The sequence below is a fragment of the Hyperolius riggenbachi genome, chromosome 9, assembly GCF_040937935.1.
Source record: "Hyperolius riggenbachi isolate aHypRig1 chromosome 9, aHypRig1.pri, whole genome shotgun sequence".
NCBI classification, from domain to species: Eukaryota; Metazoa; Chordata; class Amphibia; order Anura; family Hyperoliidae; genus Hyperolius; species Hyperolius riggenbachi.
In genome coordinates, this window is record NC_090654.1 from 265,550,538 (window position 1) to 265,569,921 (window position 19,384).

Here is a 19,384-nt window from a genome sequence, read left to right on the forward strand (position 1 = left end):
GGGGATGGGGCGGGCCAATCAGGTGGCGGGAGGACCCCGCGTGGCGCTGGGTGGGCGGGGCCAGGTCTGACAGATGTGGCAATGATTGTGTGTTGAGAACAGAGACTGCGGAGACACCCCGGGGTGAGGATTGTGTATAATACTGTATGGAGGGGAGCATGGCGCATAATACTGCATAGAGGGGAGGGAGGGGGCAGTAGGGTAGGGGTATAACATTGTATGAGAGGGGGGGTATGTCATTATATGGGGGGTGTAACATTGTATGGGAGGGGGTAGGTCATTATAGGGGGGAAGGGGGGGGGTAACATTGTATGGGGAAAGTCTGGGGTTAGTAGGAGGTATGGGGAATGATTGTACACTGTATGGAGGGGGGGCATGGGGTATAATACTGTATGATGGAGGGAATAAGCCAGCATGGAGTGGGAGGGGCATTGGGTATGATACTGTATGGGGGTGAATGGGGCATAGCTCCCAACTGTCCCTCTTTCGGTGGGACAGTCCCTCTTTGGGAGCCCTGTTCCTCTTTCCACCTCATTTGTCCCTCTTTCTATATAAATATATAAATTTATATACTAAAAATGTGTTTGATTGACTCTAAACTTTATTCCCATCCTTTAAATTGATATATTACTAATTTTAAAATGTTACTATGAAGGCAAATGAACCAGGATAGAAAGGACCAGTGTGGTTTGAATTATTAAACATTTTTTTCTTATGAAATCTTCATGGTATGCGTGACTAGGGGTGTGACCATGGGTGTGGATTAAGTGTCCCTTTTTCTCATCTCAAAAAGTAGGGAGGTATGCATGAGGTATAACACTGTATAGGGATGCATATAACACTATAATAGGGTAGGGGGCCATTGGGTATAACAGTATACTAGCAAATGTATGCCCTTTGGGTGATGCAGAGGTTCAGGGCAGAGGCGAGAGAGGCTGCAGCCTCAGGGCGCAGTGTAGGAGGGGGCACACATTCCCCTATTGTGTTTGAAGTAGAGAGACATAAGAAAGGAGGATACATGACAGTGACTGCAAGACAGATAGCTAGAGAAGAGATTAAGATGTTGGAGGGTTAGTGGCCCTGAGGTGCCTCCTATTCTAATAGCAATCAGTGTGTGACAGCTGGGGTGGGAGGGATAGAGGGGCGCACTTTGGTGTCTCAGCCAAAGTGCCCCCAAAGGACCTTGTCCAAGCTCTGCAGAGGTTGTACGATAAGTTGCAGTGGGGGAGATTAGTATCATACCTCCCAGCTTTTCAAGTAAAGAAAAAGAGATGCTAAGAAGACCCAACCCTACCCCACCTTTAGCCACGTCCTGATTTTGTATACAGAGCCCCTTCTCTTTCCCCTCTTCAGTTCCCTGGTGTCTAGTGTTCCCCCTCCCAGAACTGTGATGTTCCCTGTAGCCTACTGGCCACCCCTCTCACCACCTATACAATTTCCTGGTGTATAGTGGTTCCACCTTCCTCCACCATATAGCTTCCCTGGTGTCTAGTGGTCCTTCCCCCCTCCCTTATAGCTACCTTGGTGTTCTGTGGTCCCCCAGCCAGTATATGCCCAGCGGTAGCTGTGCTTCGCTCACCTCCTCCAGGCGCTCCAACTATGCACGTCCATCCTCCCACCGCTCACCTCATTCTAAGAGGCTCCCCTCCAACTGGGATAATTCAGGAAGTATGCCATTAGAATATATCTCATCTGTGGCCATTGTAGGCAATCGAAACAGAAAAAGATAGTTGCATGCGACAGGAGAGGACTGAAGGTTGGCAAAGAGGGTCGTTAACGGGCCAGGTATTGAGAACGGGAAGAATGTGGAGAGCAATGAATTCCAGAGAGGCAGGACATACTTAACCCAGATAAGGAGATAAGTAATGACCAGTCGGTGAAGCCTATCTGTCCAAGGCAATGCCCTAGTATCTAGGCCAATCAGTTGTGATTCCAAAGCCACCCATTGATTAGACTCTCTACTATGAAACCAGTAGATCACATGAGTAATGGTGGAAGCCTTGTAATAGGTCTCAATATCAGGAACCGCAACGTTAAAAATAGCCTTCAGGGATTTCCATTTTAATACGCGGTAATCCCCCTTCTGGCTTAAATAAGAACTCCAGTGAAAATAATGTAATAAAAAAGTGCTTCATTTTTAGAATAAGTATGCATACATGATTTAGTTAGTGTTTGCCCATTGTAAAAGCTTTCCTCTCCCTGATTTTCATTCTGACATTTACCGCATAGTGACATTTTTACTGTTGGCAGGTGATGTCACTGGAAGGAGATGCTGCTTGCTTTTTTGGCAGTTGGAAGCAGCTGTGAACAGCTGTTATTTCCCACAATGCAACAAAGTTCACAGACAGGAAACTGTCAGGACCATAGTCCTGACATCACACTGTGGGAGGGGTTTCAGCGCAGCATCAGCCATACAGACACCTGTGATTATCTGTTTGAGAAAAGGAATAGCTTTCTCATGGCAAAGGGGGTATCAGCTACTGATTTGACAGCAAATTGCATGGTGTGTACCAGGCATAAGATATAATGTCATGTGTGATGCTGGGTACGTTACGTATTTTCGTGCGATAGATGGATCAGATAGATAAAATCCGTCATGTCCGATATTGCTCCTGATTGTTTCCGCGCTCGATTTCTCAAAGCGGTGAATGGTAAAAGAGAAGAAAAACGAATGAAGATAAGAGAATCGAGTGCCGCAAAAACGATCGGGTCAGAGAATTGCACGAGAAAACGTAACGTGTGTACCCAGCATGAGACTTTGAAACCAAAAGATTAGCCACTACTATCAGTGCATTGCGACTGGCTGCAATAAAGCCTGGTACACACCATGCAATTTCCCATCAGATCGATGGGTCAATAGATAATTTATGACAGATCTGATCGGATTTCCGCACTTCTATGCAAATCGATCAGAAAAACTATCAGAAATCAGATTGGACCTGACGGAAATTATCTATTCCACCCATCTATCTGACAGGAAATTGCAGGTTGTGTACCGTGCTTAACTACCCGAAGACCGCAGGACCGCCTAACGCCAATTGGCGTCAAGTCCTGGGGCCGGCTACTGCAGGAGACCGCGCGCTCTGCCTTCAGTCTCCCTGCAGTGATCGCCGCTCGGAGACTGTTAGATGGCGAAAACTGACGTCTTTTCACTTAGTACAGCGCTGCGATCTGCAGCAGTGCTATACTGGGGACAGCCGTGTGACACGGCTGTCCCCCTGGGGCATAAGAGAGCGATCGGCTCTCATAGGCTGAAGCCTATGACTGCCGATTGCCTGGCTGCAGGGAGGGAGGGAAAAAATTAAATAAATAGCTATATTTATTAAAAAATAAACGACACAAATATTAAAAAGCAAAAAAATAAACACGGGGAGCGATCAGACCCCACCAACAGAGAGCTCTGTTGGTGGGGAGAAAAGAAGGAAGGGGGGAGGGGGGGAATCACTTGTGCTGTGTTGTGCGGCCCTGCAGCTTGGCCTTAAAGCTGCAGTGGCCTATTAAGAGAAAAATGGCCTGGTCTTTAGGGGGGTTTAACACTGTGGTCCTCAAGTGGTTAAGAGCACATCTGTAGAAACAATCGATAAACAATGGGTAGGAGTTAGGGACATTTATGGGGAGGTTCAACCTCATTTATATCCGTGAGTTGTTTTTTTTTTTTTTTCTGTGCCATTATAAAGCTAGCCACACTGATGGATTATGAGTTCACGTGCCTATCCAATCAGTCAACTCTCTGATCAGATACTAATTTATCACACACACAGTACATTGATTTTCAATAGATGACAGCAGGAAGGTTTGCTGTAGACTGAGCATGTGTAAGATATGACATCATATGCCCGGTGTTGATACGTGTGCACGATGCTGAGGCATGTACTCGGTACTGGTACATGCGCCCCGATGCTAATGCCTGTGCCCGGTATGTCTCCCCTCCAGGTGGCTTGGATAACCGTGTGCTTCCCAAAATGAGTCGCTTTCTGGCAGTGCTGCGCAGTTGGCTGATGATGGTGTCTATTATCGCTGCTGGGAACACTCTGCAGAGCTTCCGAGATCACAGCTTCCTGTGCGACAAGCTCTATACCGGGACGCCGAGCCAAGGTATCTTCCCATCACGCCCCGCCCCCTCATACCACTTCACCAATCAGTGCATGATGTGGGTGGGGCTTAATGGGTCTTATTGTTGCAAAGTTCTCCTGAGCTGGAATATATGAGCGATGTCAACGTGGTAGGTGTGATACAGTAGAACGGTAAACTAAAACGCGGATAACGGGAGCCCAGATGGTGTAGGGCGGTAGAGTGTAGTAAAAAGTAATCAGATTGAGAATTGGTACTCACAAAGTAAAGATGCCGATACATCTAGCGATGATGGGCAGATCTGACTTATGCTGGATACACACCATGCGTTTCCGCGTCTAATGCGTCCGTCGATACGCGTCAATTTGATTATTTCCGAGCATTTCCGAATGAATTTCGATGATTTTTAGGCCGATTGCCATGTAAAGTATGGCAAATCGACCTGACGATCCATCGAAGCTTGAATCGGACATGTCGGAAATAATCGAATCGATGCGTATCGACGGACGCAACGAACGCGGAAACGCATGGTGTGTATCCACCATAAGAGACAAATTTGTCTCTGATCGAATCTGATTAGAGCGAGATCTGTGGATTGCCCATACACCCCAGGCCGATTCCCGATTGATTTCGGCATGTCATCTCTCAGGAATTGGCCTTATGACGCTGCCGCCTAATGTGAAATGTTCCTTGTTGCCCAGTGCATACTTTACGTATCTGCCGCTGGTTCCATCCGCAATCCGCATACATGCAACTCAAGTGGATGCCGGCGTAACTTGGGCGCGTGTGTGACGTCACACGCGCCCAAGTTACGCCGGCATCCACTTGAGTTGCATGTATGCGGATTGCGGACGGAGCCAGGGGCGGACACGGGCAAGTATACTGCACTGTGGGGAAACATTTTACATTAGTGGAACAGCTCCGGGGGCCTCGTCGCTCGTCTCGATTCAAATACAATACTTATGGATAGCGCTTCCCAATGAAATTTGTAAAGTTCACACAGGTTAACTTTGCAGGTAGTCCTCTGGTTCCTACTTTCATTCAACTCACAGCCTCACTTCGGGTTCTGGCTGGTCAAATCGCAAAGTGGCCGTGCACTTGTGGCCAATGTTAGAAATAAAAAGATTCCCGGCCGCATAAATGCATTTGATGGCCGTCTCGCTGTGGCTAAATGTCTCCGATGGGGTAATTGAATTAATTCCTCTGGCGGCAATGTTATCAGAGGAAGCCGCCTCTTCGGGTCTGCCTCCTCCCCCTGCCCCTCTCCTATGCAACTGGACAGCCAGGGGACACGCGTGTCCCCAGAGTTGTTCGTAGTGGCAGGGAAGCAGAGCGGGGAGGCTGCAGACATCACTTCTGCCAGCACCCGCTCTGCAGGAACAAATGGCAGGATTCCCTGCCGCTACGAACAACTCTGAGGCCCTCGGCTGCCAAAGTTGCATAGGAGAGGGGGAGGAGGCAGAGCTGAAGAGGCAGCTTCATCTGGTCACATTGCCGCCAGAGGAATTAATTCAATTACCTCCCGTTAGATATATTTGGCTGCAGCAAGACGGCCACCAAATGCATTTATGCGGCCGGGAATTTGTTTTATTTCTAACATTGGCCGCAGGTGCACAGCCACTTCGCGTTTTGACCGGCCAGAACCCGAAGTGGCCAGACTTTGGGTTCTAGCCGTAACATATTTATTCTTACTGCCCTGTTGCACCTTTTGGAATATAAAATCGTTATAAGTTAGTCTTCTGTGTACTGAGCAGATAATTTACTTTTCCTAGAGAGACAGAAGAGTATTGTGGTGCCAGTAGTGTATGCTCAGTTGTTTGTTTGCTACCAGTGTGAGATTGCATTCTGTGGTGCTCCCGTCTTTTGAATCTAAAGGCCTGTATCCACTTCTCGATTTTCCAATGATCACTGGATTTTTTTTTTTTTTTTGAGCGCCGAGAGATCGTTTTTGCAGTCTCATGACGTGGGTTCAGTTGCGATTACGCAAACAACATTTGGCAACGCCGTCACTGCGGAATGGATCTTTCAGATCCACGACGACCCCCGCAAAAAGTACTGCGATCGGTTGAATCAGAATAAATTATTTCACCAAGCATGACTTGAATCATGCCCAGAATTGGTTTTGGCACAATACGTATAGCTCAGGAAGAAGACATAGATAGAAACATAGATAGCAGCGAGCAACAGGAGCTTCAGTTTACATTCTACTGTACATCACAGGCATGAAAGTCCTGCCATGCACTGTGGAAAGAGAGTGAAAAAATAGAGTGGAGTTATGTGTCGAGGCTGCTGATCCAGCGCCATCTTAGATAGTATGACCTCACTTTTGTGCCCGTCGTGCGCCATTCAGTATACCTGCCAGCAGGAAGGTGGATCGGGGAACGCTCATTGTTGTGGGATGTCGCTGGCATCCGCACATGGCTGACCTACAAATCCGTGACCGCCAGCAAGAGTGCATGCAGCTTGGCAGCAGTGTATGAAATTATTTTAAAAGGACAGGGACATATCTCCTTGTAGCGCAGGAATCTGTAGGTGTATGGTGTCTAGCCGATTCATTCTCAGAGGACAGCTAGTGGTGTCTTGCAAGTTGTGGTTGAGGGGGACAGCCCTGTTTTATCCTTAAAATAAGGCTGCTCCTCCTCCCACTTTGGTTGAAAACCATCAGGTCTTGTCTCTGCTGACTTGTTGCAGGGCTGGGTCCGGACACCAGGAACAGGCCGCTGTACGGCGCAGAAACACAAGTGCTGATTATGATGTGAATTCCTTCCAGGGACAGAGTGACGTGGTGTATTCAGTGTACTCTATGCTATGCGTTACAAAGTACCAACACTTTATAATTACACTAATCTTCTACTCCCACCAGTAAATGGACTGCAGGCTCGCACCTTCGGCATCTGGACTCTACTGTCCTCAGTGATACGCTGTGCATGTGCCATTGATATCCGGAACAAAACGTAAGAGACCCCCCCCGTCCCTTGCCTGGTGCCCATCCAACCTCTCCTGTGTGTCTGGTGCCCATCCCGCCTCTTCTATCCTCTCCTACATCTGGTCCCACCCTGCCTCTGCTGTGTGTCTGGCACCCATCCCACATCTCCTGTGTGTCTGGTACCAATCCTTCCTCTTCTATCCTCTGTCTGGTGCCCATCTCGCCTCTCCTGTGTATCTGGTGTCAATCCCACCTCTCCTGTGCGTCTGGTACCAATCCCGCCTCTTCTATCCTCTGTGTCTGGTGCCCATCCCGCCTCTCCTGTGCGTCTGGTACCAATCCCGCCTCTTCTATCCTCTGTGTCTGGTGCCCATCCTGCCTCTCCTGTGCGTCTGGTACCAATCCCGCCTCTTCTATCCTCTGTGTCTGGTGCCCATCCTGCCTCTCCTGTGTGTCTGGCAACAATCCCGCCTCTTCTATCCTCTGTGTCTGGTGCCCATCTCGCCTCTCCTGTGTGTCTGGTACCAATCCCGCCTCTTCTATCCTCTGTGTCTGGTGCCCATCCCGCCTCTCCTGTGTGTGTGTGTGTGTGTGGTACCAATACCGCCTCTTCTATCCTCTGTGTCTGGTGCCCATCCCGCCTCTCCTGTGTCTGGTGCCCACCCTACCTCTTGTCCTCTCCTTTGAGATGGTGTGCCCATCCCTTTTCTTTTGTCCTCTCCTGTGTGTCTGGTGCTCATAATGCCTCTCCTATGCATCTGGTGCCCATGCCACCTTTTTTATCCTCTCCTGTGAACCTGGCGAAACAGTGCTGAACTGGGCAGGGAAATTTGGGTGCACAATGCGCCGCCATAGGCCGTAATGTGAATTATGACTTGGCTGTAGTGGTGCTTGGACAGTAATTTGTCTTTTGATGGTGCCCAAATAACTTTAAAAACAGCGTAATTTGGCAGCCAGCAATAACTGCCAGCCGTATTACATCTTTCCCGCGTCCCTGGTAGCCCGGAGGGGTATAGTAATTAACGCCGCTGGCAACTATGCAAAAGCAGGGTAAGCCGTTTTTTGGCTTCACCCTGTTTTTGGCTTCACCCTGTGCCCAAATTTCCCAGCACTGTTGCATGTATGCAAGCCTGGTACCCTCCTGCATATTCTGTGTGTGGTGCCCATCCTGCCTCCTGTATATGTGGTGCTCCTTCTTCCTTTCCAGTGTCTGGTGCTCATCTTTCCTCTCGTGTGTCTGATCCCTCATCATGCCTTCCCTGTGTGTCTAGTGCAGGCATGGGCAAACTCGGCCCTCCAGCTGTTACGGAACTACAAGTCCCACAATGCATTTGCCTTTATGAGTCATGACTGTGGCTGTCAGACTCCTGCAATGCATTGTGGATTTGTAGTTCCTTAACAGCTGGAGCAATTGACACAAAGGAGAAAGAGTTGGCCCTGCATGAACCGCACCACAAAGTATGGAAGTACAAAAAATAGCCTTTATTAAACCATACCAACAATAAAACCATTTAAAAACAAATCACACAATATAATATAAATAATGCCCTCAACAATTGCCAATAGATACTGAATGGTGTATCTATAAACACCTACAAGGTATGTGGGGATGATACAGTTGTATGCCAGTAGCGGTGTAGAAGTAGAAGAGTGAAACGGAAGAGATCCAGAAATAAAAGTGGATCAACCTGTGAAGGTGAAATTCCACAAGTCACAATTGAGTGATGTTCAGACCCTGTGTCCAAGATGAATAGGACGCCCAAGTGTAGGGGCCAAGCGAGGCCAAGCAGTGAAGAATATAGAGCTCGGAGGGTCAAGCGTGAGTGTGAAGCTTACCGGCATGCAGCTGTACGGAGGGATTAGTGTGTGAGAGCCATCGCGATTCGCCGCAGTAAGCGGCTTCTTCCGGGCATATGACGACCCGTTCTGCTAGTGGCTAAATAGTCACACCACGTGACGATTAATGACGCATGGAGGCGGCGGCAAACAGGGCGGAGTCAGGGGAGAAAAATAGTGCGTGGCCACACACGGGGATTGGACTCCACGTACTACATGACGTGATCGGCCATCCCCGCCCCTGTATCCGCCCCCGGAGCCGCGGCCATATTGGTGGAGATAAAAAACGGGCATTGGCATTAAAATTACATATGGTATAAGAACTGATAATGGGGGAATAAATTGAGCACAAACAGTGACTGCCTGACAGGAAAAAAGAAGAAGAAGGGGGGCCCTAAGTATTAACACGTATAGAAATAATATATTATATAAACAAACTTTGTATACACCCATGTATCTATCAAGGCTAATAATACTCATGGGTATATAGATGCTGCTGACACCTACTGGACAGAATGAATATCACAAATTCACTGCACCTTGTACATATCTAATAACAAAGGGTAGCTGTGCAGAACAACAATATATGTAATGTATATGTCAACAAACCGTGAAATATTACAATCAGACAGCTGAAAACATGTACATCCAACAAGGGACATGATTCAGTTACGGTTAACAATCCATAAATCAGCAGCAGATGAAATAAATCTTCAGAAGGTGGCCGGAAAAAGATGTTTAAGTAAGCCCGGAGATCAGATGGTCCACATCACACACGAAAAGGGCACGCAAAAGGAGTCAATCTAAAAATAACAGTAAACCACAATTGTATCAATAATCAGCATGACCGATGTACAAGCAGATGGTACATATATATACATATACATTGTCTAAATGTACCCGCACCTGAGTTTTATGCAGTTCTTTCCACATTAAGCTTTGTAGTGTCTGTTCCATCCTATCTCTGCACCTCCAACATGTTGCGCGTGGGTGGCATATCCACACAGGTACACACACCTGTTACTGTTCTTGTATTTTGTGCTTGCATGGTCATCACAGGTGGTTTATTTGGTCTCTCCAGATCGTTGGTGAGTTCGATCATTTGGACCTTATGAGTGTTATAGCTTTGGGGCACTATTGTACTTGATTGGTCCATTTGTGTGTGTACACCCTTGTGTCTGGGGGAATATGCACCTTTATTTGTTGCATGGACTCACTGGAACATCCTTGATCAGTTACTGTTTTCAGTCGGTCTTGGTAAGTTGACCACTGTGCGGTAGATGTATTCTGCATTTAGCTTCATGCACCATATTTATAAAACTCAGGTGCGGGTACATTTAGACAATGTATATGTATATATATGTACCATCTGCTTGTACATCGGTCATGCTGATTATTGATACAATTGTGGTTTACTGTTATTTTTAGATTGACTCCTTTTGCGTGCCCTTTTCGTGTGTGATGTGGACCATCTGATCTCCGGGCTTACTTAAACATCTTTTTCCGGCCACCTTCTGAAGATTTATTTCATCTGCTGCTGATTTATGGATTGTTAACCGTAACTGAATCATGTCCCTTGTTGGATGTACATGTTTTCAGCTGTCTGATTGTAATATTTCACGGTTTGTTGACATATACATTACATATATTGTTGTTCTGCACAGCTACCCTTTGTTATTAGATATGTACAAGGTGCAGTGAATTTGTGATATTCATTCTGTCCAGTAGGTGTCAGCAGCATCTATATACCCATGAGTATTATTAGCCTTGATAGATACATGGGTGTATACAAAGTTTGTTTATATAATATATTATTTCTATACGTGTTAATACTTAGGGCCCCCCTTCTTCTTCTTTTTTCCTGTCAGGCAGTCACTGTTTGTGCTCAATTTATTCCCCCATTATTAGTTCTTATACCATATGTAATTTTAATGCCAATGCCCGTTTTTTATCTCCACCAATATGGCCGCGGCTCCGGGGGCGGATACAGGGGCGGGGATGGCCGATCACGTCATGTAGTACGTGGAGTCCAATCCCCGTGTGTGGCCACGCACTATTTTTCTCCCCTGACTCCGCCCTGTTTGCCGCCGCCTCGATGCGTCATTAATCGTCACGTGGTGTGACTATTTAGCCACTAGCAGAACGGGTCGTCATATGCCCGGAAGAAGCCGCTTACTGCGGCGAATCGCGATGGCTCTCACACACTAATCCCTCCGTACAGCTGCATGCCGGTAAGCTTCACACTCACGCTTGACCCTCCGAGCTCTATATTCTTCACTGCTTGGCCTCGCTTGGCCCCTACACTTGGGCGTCCTATTCATCTTGGACACAGGGTCTGAACATCACTCAATTGTGACTTGGGGAATTTCACCTTCACAGGTTGATCCACTTTTATTTCTGGATCTCTTCCGTTTCACTCTTCTACTTCTACACCGCTACTGGCATACAACTGTATCATCCCCACATACCTTGTAGGTGTTTATAGATACACCATTCAGTATCTATTGGCAATTGTTGAGGGCATTATTTATATTATATTGTGTGATTTGTTTTTAAATGGTTTTATTGTTGGTATGGTTTAATAAAGGCTATTTTTTGTACTTCAATACTTTGTGGTGCGGTTCATGCAGGGCCAACTCTTTCTCCTTTGTGTCAATTGTTACAGTCATTGCTGGCCTTTCTGCACACAACGTTTGGTATACTGTTATATAGCATTAGCCTGATACGCAATATTATTACTTTTTGATGGTGCTTGTCCGCTCCTTGATTTCTGTTCTCCTTAACAGCTGGAGGGCCAAGTTTGCCCATGCCTGGTCTAGTGCCATCCCGCCTCTTCTGTCCACACCTTTTAAACTTAGTACCCTGCCTCTCCTTTGCACCTTCCGCAGTGGTATTTCTCTTCTATTGATGGTTTTCTCCCCACAGACTGTACCACGTCACCCTGTGGACATTTGTTTTGGCACTGATTCATTTCCTCTCTGAGGTGTGGATCTACCACACGGCCCAGATGACCATTGGAGTGATGGCACCGCTTATGGTTTCAAGTGAGTAATGTCCATCATGACATAAGGCAGTCTGACCCCCCCTTCCCCTTGCTGTCGTTACAACGATGTCCGGAGCAGCGGCTCATGCGTGGGGTGTCCTGTGATGGATGCACACATGGAGCAGGGAAAACAGCCAGTCGAATGTTTTATTTTTAAATGTGTTTTGGAAATGTAAGGAGCAAAAGCTGATTGGTGAAGGATTTTCAGGTGTGAATGGCATTCCCGGAAGGATGCCTGTGAAATGTGGGTGGTAGTTGATGGAGGATTATTCTCTGGTTCCATCCACTCTTGCTTAGTGTTGGATTCTTATGTACTCAACTCACAGGTAGGCCACTCCAAGCTTCTAGTGATATTGTGGAGTCCTGGCGGTAAAACATCCAACCTGTAGCTTTACTTTTCTAAGATATGTTGTTGCATGTGATGCCTGTCCAGTCCAATAGGTGGGGTGACTGACAAAGTTTAAAATATAGGGCTGGAGAGCATAGAATGATATTGAAAATGTGAGGGGAAATAAAGCAGGATATGTCAGCGAGCAGCTCAGTAGTAAGTTGGGGACATTTTTGATTCGAGCATAGAACAGATTATGACTGCGTTTGGAGGAGGTGATGGATTAAAGAGATTTGCCGCCAGAAACTGTACTGGATCATTAAGCTGTGTACGAGAATACCTCATGGTATGAATAGTGGACGGCGCGTAGCTTAGTCTCATGGTTTAGGCCTCTTTCATATGGAGGAATGCCCCATCTGACAGCCGCTCCTGTGCAGCAATGCCTCTGAGCCCGGCCTGCTTGGACATCACATTTTTTTTGCTACCAGGTAACACCTTCGTGTGACAATCACATACATGGTTCATAGTGCGCAGTTTAGCCTCTTTTATGGGATAATCCTGACTTTCTATTATTATTTTTTTGCAATGAGTGTAACTGTTAGTAATGTGATCTTCATGCAATACTAAGACATGATGAATATGGTATATTGTGCAATGGTTTTACTCTATATATGTGCCTTTAACGTGTGAATGTTTGTTGTAATGTGGGGGGGAGGGGTGCGGGAAAGGTTAGTGGAATACAAAGGGAGTGGAGAGACAACAGAGGAAGGTAGTGGGGATGACGGGTTGGGTGGAGATAGCAGAGGTTGAGGAGACAGTAGAGGATGATGGGGAGGGGGTCCGGTGGTGACATAACAGAGAGGGGATGTTGGGTGTGTGGAGATAGCTGAGACTAGTGGGGGGGGGGGGGGGGTGATGGGGTGAGGAAGATAGCAGTGTAGGCTAGCAGGTGATGCTGGGTGGGGAGATAGCAGAGGATAATAGTGTGTGAGTGGAAGGGGGGGGGGGTTTAAAGGGATGGGTTGGGTGTTAAAAGGATAGCAGAGGAGGATGCTGCATGTGTGGTTGCTGCCCCGTCTTCAGTGAAGCATTATGGACATCTCTGTGTTGTGCAGGCTTCTCCATATTGGGCATGCTGATCGGATTTCAGTATATAGAGGAACAGCTCACCACTTCCAGTAAGAAGAGGAACTGATGCCAGAGGATACTGATTCCAGAGGACACTGACTCCCCATCATCACACTGTGAAGAGGATAGCGCGGGTTTAGCGCTGTCCAGCCACACACAGAACATTCCACGGTACTTCCGCCTCTCATTAACATTTTATTGAAATAAAGGAAATCTGTTCTATGGATGTCTTTATGTCCGGATGTCTGCTGATTGTCTGCGCCGCCATCTTTGGTGCTGAGTCCCGAGTCTGGAAAGTGGGGTCAGCTGTCCTGTGCGAGGAGGAGGGCTGGCTGCCCCCCAGTGTCCACCTGCCGCTGCACCGGTCCCTGTGCAAGACACAAAGAGTTATCACTTCTCCAGGCTAAACAAGACCGCCCTTCACCAACTACCACCGAAAGCGAGAGCAGCGCTACCAGCGGAGCGCACACCTACAACAAAGCCCATAGAGCACCCCCTCCCTCCTACTTTGGGGTCCTTTTTGAGTGGAGGAGACGTCTCTATCCCCAAGTGCTTTCTAAATCCATTCCCCAGTGCACACCCCATTGTGGGCGGGATTATTAGTGGGGTTGGTGTCTCTCCAGATATTAGGACCCCCAAGTACGAGGCCTGCAGCCAGTTATACCCCAAGATGGCAGAGCCAGAAGCATCTCCCAACAAGCACAGCACTGAAATATCCCAAACAGAGAAAAAAAAAATACTAAAAAAAAAAAAAATAATATCTATCTTTATTAGAACATTCTAGAAACCAAATTGTTTTCCAGTTCTGACAAGCTTTGCCTGGATTGCAGCAACCCCTTTACACATTGCGAGAGAGCAGCATATAGTCTGTGTACAGATTACAGAGATATATTGTAAAATATATAGAGACTAGCTGATGGCCCGGCGTTGCCCGGGTATGTATTTGACTAGTGTTGGCTCTGCTTACTTTTTCTAACCCTGACACACAATTACTTTGTGAGCTTTTTGGTCTTTGGCATCAATTTGCAATGAAATGAAACAAATCTGATTGATTGTTTGTGGCTCCACCCCCTTTTCTGAATTTGAACCCCAGTCACCCAATAACCAACTGTACCAGGTTTGAGGCTTGTGCCATTAACAGTGCAAGAATGGCAGAAATTAAATATTCCCCTTGAAAATCAATAGGTGAATTTTGATCAGCTTTTGTAGGCTCCACCCACTTTTCTGAATATTAATCCCCATCACCCAGTAACCAACTGTGCAAAGTTTGAGAACTCTGCCATTAGCAGTGTAAGAATGGCTGCAGTTTACATTTTACCAGTGAAATTTGTATTTTTCCCTGCCCACTTTTTGGTATCCTATGTTATTCCAGGTATTGTACTATGCGTGTGCCAAATTTCATTCACATCTGTTCAGCCATTGTTGCGTGATCTAGTTACAAACATCCAAACTTTCACATTTATAATATTAATGAGATTGCGGCTGTACTGTCACCGATGTGATGGATGTGATGAGGGCAGTGCTGGCTGTACAACCTCTGTGCTGGTCATACAGTCTTTCCATGTCTAAAGGTGGCCACTAATGATCCAATTTCTAGCGAAAAATCGTTTGAGCGATCAGAAATTCTGATCGGAAGTGAAATATTGTAATACATCGTTCACTACACCATCAACAAACCAATCTTTGCCTACCATCTATCACAACCAACAAGAAAATCCAAATTTTGGTTCGACGAAAATTCATTTGGACGACTTTTTTTTTCACTCCTTCATAATCGATTGTGTCCATCAACGGAGGTTATTTACAACCAATCCGATAAGAATTTCTGATCGTTTGAACGATTTTTCGCTAGAAATTGGACAGTTAGTGACCACCTTTGCAGTACATTACAACATGCCGACAACTAGGGGTGGTCACAGTGGTGTAGGGATCACCATAAGCAGAGGTTATGGGGCCCGTAGCCAAGGGAGGCCCAGTATCTTGGCTAGCAGTGATAAGGGGATCTGCGGCAGCCCCATAGAGACATGCAGCGGGCCCCCTGGGGTGCAGAGTAGTGCGGGCAGAGCTGAGGAGAAAACCTCTCCAGGCCACCAGTGATCAACTCTCTCCAAGTGTCCCCGCCTCCATGACTACAGTGCTGTCTCATTTCGTGTTAATCTGCTTGGTGTGTGTGTGTGTGTGTGTGTGTGTGTGTGTGTGTGTGTGGGGGGGGGGGGGGTGTTCACATCAGACTACCTATACTGTGGCATGCTACACCATATTGGCAGACTACCTAAACTGGTGGTCATCTCTGGCTAATTAAAGTGTACCAGTGCTGACCAATTAAGAAGATTTTATACATACCTAGGGCTTCCTCTAGCCCCATCCACTCCGATCGCTTCCACTCTGCTGCCGGCAGCTTTCGGGAACCGAGTCCCGTCACTTCCGTCAGTCGGAGCCAGTCTGATGTAAGAGAAGTGCGCTGTTTGTGTATCTCTCCAGCAGCCACTGGAGAGATACGTAGAGGGCGCACTTCTCCTGTGTAGCTGGCCGCGACTAAAGCAAGTGATGGGACCCGTTTCCCAAAGCTGCGGGCAGTGGGGTGGGAGTGATCGGAGCGGATGGGGCTGGAGGAAGCCCCAGGTATGTATAAAATCTTTTTAATTGGTCAGCTCTGAGTCTCTTTAAAAATGGTGTGTTGGGGGAGGGGGCACAAAGGTGCCCTAAAACTTTTTGGGAGTGAAGCCAACCAAAATTCTGCTATGGGCACTCATGATTTCTAGCTACGTCCCTGGATGGTTAGGGCTCGTTTCCACTATCGCGAATCTGCATGCGTCCAACGCATGCAGATCCGCACATGTAATACAAGTGGATGGGCCTGTTTCCACTGTAGCGTTGTTGAGGTGCGTTTTTTTCAGCGTGAATAAAACGCACAAAAGAGCCAACGATTTCGCCTGCGTCGGGAATCCGTGCGAATCGCCGCTAATGTATTTAATAGTAAAAACGCATGCGTTTGTTACATGCGTTTTTACCCGCGATTTCGCGTGCGATTTCGCACCTTTTTCAATTTTATTTAGCCCTGGCAGTGTCATGGTTAATTTCGCATGGCACCCTGCCATGCGAAATCGCGGGTAAAAACGCATGTGGAAACGCATCCGCATGAGTTTTTACAAGCGTCGGAATGCGGCCGAAATCGCGTCGCAACAGTGGGAACGAGCCCTTAGAAATGCTGATTTCCAATGGAATTCCGACAGGTGTCTTTTCAATTTCCACTGAAATTCCTATTTCTGATTTTATTTTATTTTTTAATCAATAAAGTTGGTTAATTGTTAAAAAAAAAAAAAAAAGTGTTTTGCCTAATCCACAAATTGTTTTGCAGTTCTATGCTATTATACATATTTAGCACAGAAACCCTGCACACTGTTCTGGCCATGTCCCCACACACACTGTTCTGGCCATGACCCCACTTTTCACTTGTACTTTGACATTTTACAGAGATTGCTGCAATCCAGGCCAGGCGTATTTGAACAGAAAAACAACTTTGCTTATCGAATGTTCTACTACCACAACTGTGTGTAATTTCAGTATAATCTTATTTTATTTTAATAAAACCTGGATGCAGCTGGCATAGGAAACACGATCATATACAATCCCCCATTCCACTGAATATGAAACAAACGGAGGAAGAAACTTCAGCTTTATTACATTAACAAGAGCTGAGGAGAGAATCTATATTTAGTATTGGTAGAATATACTGCACATTCCTCCTGCTCAGGACTGTAAAGGTCATGGTACAGCTAGCTGTGGAATGAGCTGACATGTACTGCTGGAATAATACAGAGGACTCTCATACATGTGCAAAGTGGAGGAGCAATAGGGGATGCAGAGGTTGTGACCTTATTGGTCCTGTGCTGGTAATAATCACTTCTATATATGCTTAGAACAGTAGTAATCAGCAACAAACTGTTCCCCCATCCCCTTCATGCACCTCTTGACACTGGTTGTCCTTGACAGGTTTTAGTGCACCATATTAATTGTTATGCATAGAGTGCTTGTGGGGACCTAAAGTAAACCATGCATTGGGGCCCATAGCTCATTAGCTACACCACTGCTGGATTCCATATGTACAAAGTAAGGAAAAAACTGCAATGAAACCCCTAGGAATCTATTAGAGGATCTGATATAATCCATAGGATTAGGAGGCACAGGGTTGCAGCCGTTCTTTATGCCTACTACACACCATACAAGGGTTGCAGCCGTTCTTTATGCCTACTACACACCATACAATTTTCAGTTATGCTAGGTACACAACATACAATTATGTTAGATGGTTCTATAGATAATGTCCGATCGTTTTTCTGATCGATTTCTCAGAGAAGTGAATGGAAATAGATAAAAGATAACAGAAGCAGAGCGGAAATCGATGGGAAAATAGAATTGGAAATTGATCGGACAGAAAATCGACTAAAAAAATGCATCGTGTGTACCCAGCATTAGATTTACTGTTAGATTATTTTCTGTAGAGACTAGTCATAATCTCTGGTGCATTGTCTTCTGGTCATCTCCTGCTGAGTAGAACAATGCCTAATTGTTAGAGTAGCCATACACTGGTCGATTTGCCATCAGATTCGACCAACAGAGCCCTCTCTGATCGAAGCTGATCAGAGAGGGATCGTATGGCTGCCTTTACTGCAAACAGATTGTGAATAGATTTCAGCCTGAAACCGATCATAATCTGTGGAGCTGCCGCCCCTTTAGCTATCTGGTTAGATAATTTTCAACATGTTGGAAATGATCTATCTGGCAGGTAAATCTAACAGAAAATTGTATGGTATGTACCTAGCATAAGATGTGTACAGTATCTGTTAAAAGAACAGTCGCTCCCTGTTCCAATCTTAAAAGACTGTAATGGTGGTTATACACGATGCAGTTTTTTCGGTCGATTTTCCATCCGATTGATTTCCAGTTTGATTCTGTTATCTATTTCCATTCACTTCTATGAGAAATTGATCAGAAAAACAATTGAAAATAAGATCAGACATGTCAAAAATTATCTATCGAACCATCTATCTGATGAAAAATACGTATGGTGTATTCCCAGCATTAACGCTTCCACTTGGGTGATGGCTGATGAGGTCGTACGACTATTAATCAGCTGACAAGCATAGATTGGTAGGGGGCCTCAGAGCCGCTCATCTAGGCCCTCACCCACCAGAGAGCAATTTGCGGGACATTTTCATTTTTTTTAAAAATGCCTCCATTGACTTGCATTAAAATTGTGGCAAAATAGCCATGATTGCAGTAATTTTAATGCAAGTCAATGGAAGCGGGTTTTTTTTTTTTAAACGACCCGCAAAGCATTCTCTGGTGTGCCAGGGTCCTGAGTCTGGTCACATGCTCCAGGGAGAGTCACTCCACTGTGTAGGCTGGAAGGCTATGTTCACACTATAACTTTACTTTTTCAAGCACTGAGCAGTTTTTTGCAATTTTTTTAAAATAGCAATTTTGCTGAGGGATTTTATTTTTTCACTTCCTGACGTCAGTCAGGAAGTGAACTTTTATACCCGGAAATGAATAAATACAATGTATTTATATATGAAAGCGCTGGGGAAATCGCTATACCAAGCGCTTTGCGATTGACCTATGCCTTCCATTATAGACAAATCGCCCAGAAAATGTTACAGGCAGCGCTTTGCTGAGCGGATCGGAAATGAACCGCTCGTATGTGAACTCTCATAGGGATTCATTGCATAAGCGCTTTTAGGGAAATTTTCAAACCGCCGGCACTTAAAAAGTCCACAAAACGCTTTAGGAGTGAACAAGCCCAAAGTCTTGCATAGATAACCAGAGCTGGAGTTTAGATGTAAATTAAGTTTTATTCAGTTGCATACACGTTTCAGAAGGTATCTCCTCCTTATGCTGGGGATACACAGTACGTTTCTGTACCGTGTATTGACCAGCTGATCCGGCCAGCTGATAATATTCAGCTGACCCGATCAAGCCGCTCAACCCCCGCCCGCTCGATTCCCCTGTGCAGACAATGGCAGGGAATCGAGCGCTGATAAGGAAGCGC

At 46.1% G+C, this 19,384-nt stretch overlaps 2 protein-coding genes across 3 annotated transcripts in view; one reads left to right on the plus strand and one right to left on the minus strand.

Annotated features, from left to right (window-relative positions):
- Positions 1 to 39: 39 nt before the first annotated feature.
- On the plus strand, positions 40 to 13,558 carry ERG28 (ergosterol biosynthesis 28 homolog). The gene is made up of 5 exons (XM_068254508.1): positions 40 to 123; positions 3,934 to 4,095; positions 6,935 to 7,025; positions 11,759 to 11,877; positions 13,320 to 13,558. The coding sequence occupies exons 2-5, from the start codon at positions 3,963 to 3,965 to the stop codon at positions 13,397 to 13,399; spliced, it is 423 nt and encodes a 140-aa protein (XP_068110609.1). The 5' UTR covers positions 40 to 123; positions 3,934 to 3,962; the 3' UTR covers positions 13,400 to 13,558.
- FLVCR2 (FLVCR choline and putative heme transporter 2) overlaps positions 13,508 to 19,384 on the minus strand; it is a 62,828-nt gene continuing 56,951 nt past the window's right edge. For both annotated transcript variants that reach the window (XM_068254507.1, XM_068254506.1), the window contains one exon: positions 13,508 to 13,700. Coding sequence is in view for 1 of the 2 variants with exons in the window: in XM_068254506.1 (XP_068110607.1) it covers positions 13,635 to 13,700 (66 nt within the window). In the remaining variant the exon portion in view is untranslated. The remainder of the gene's footprint in view (positions 13,701 to 19,384) is intronic.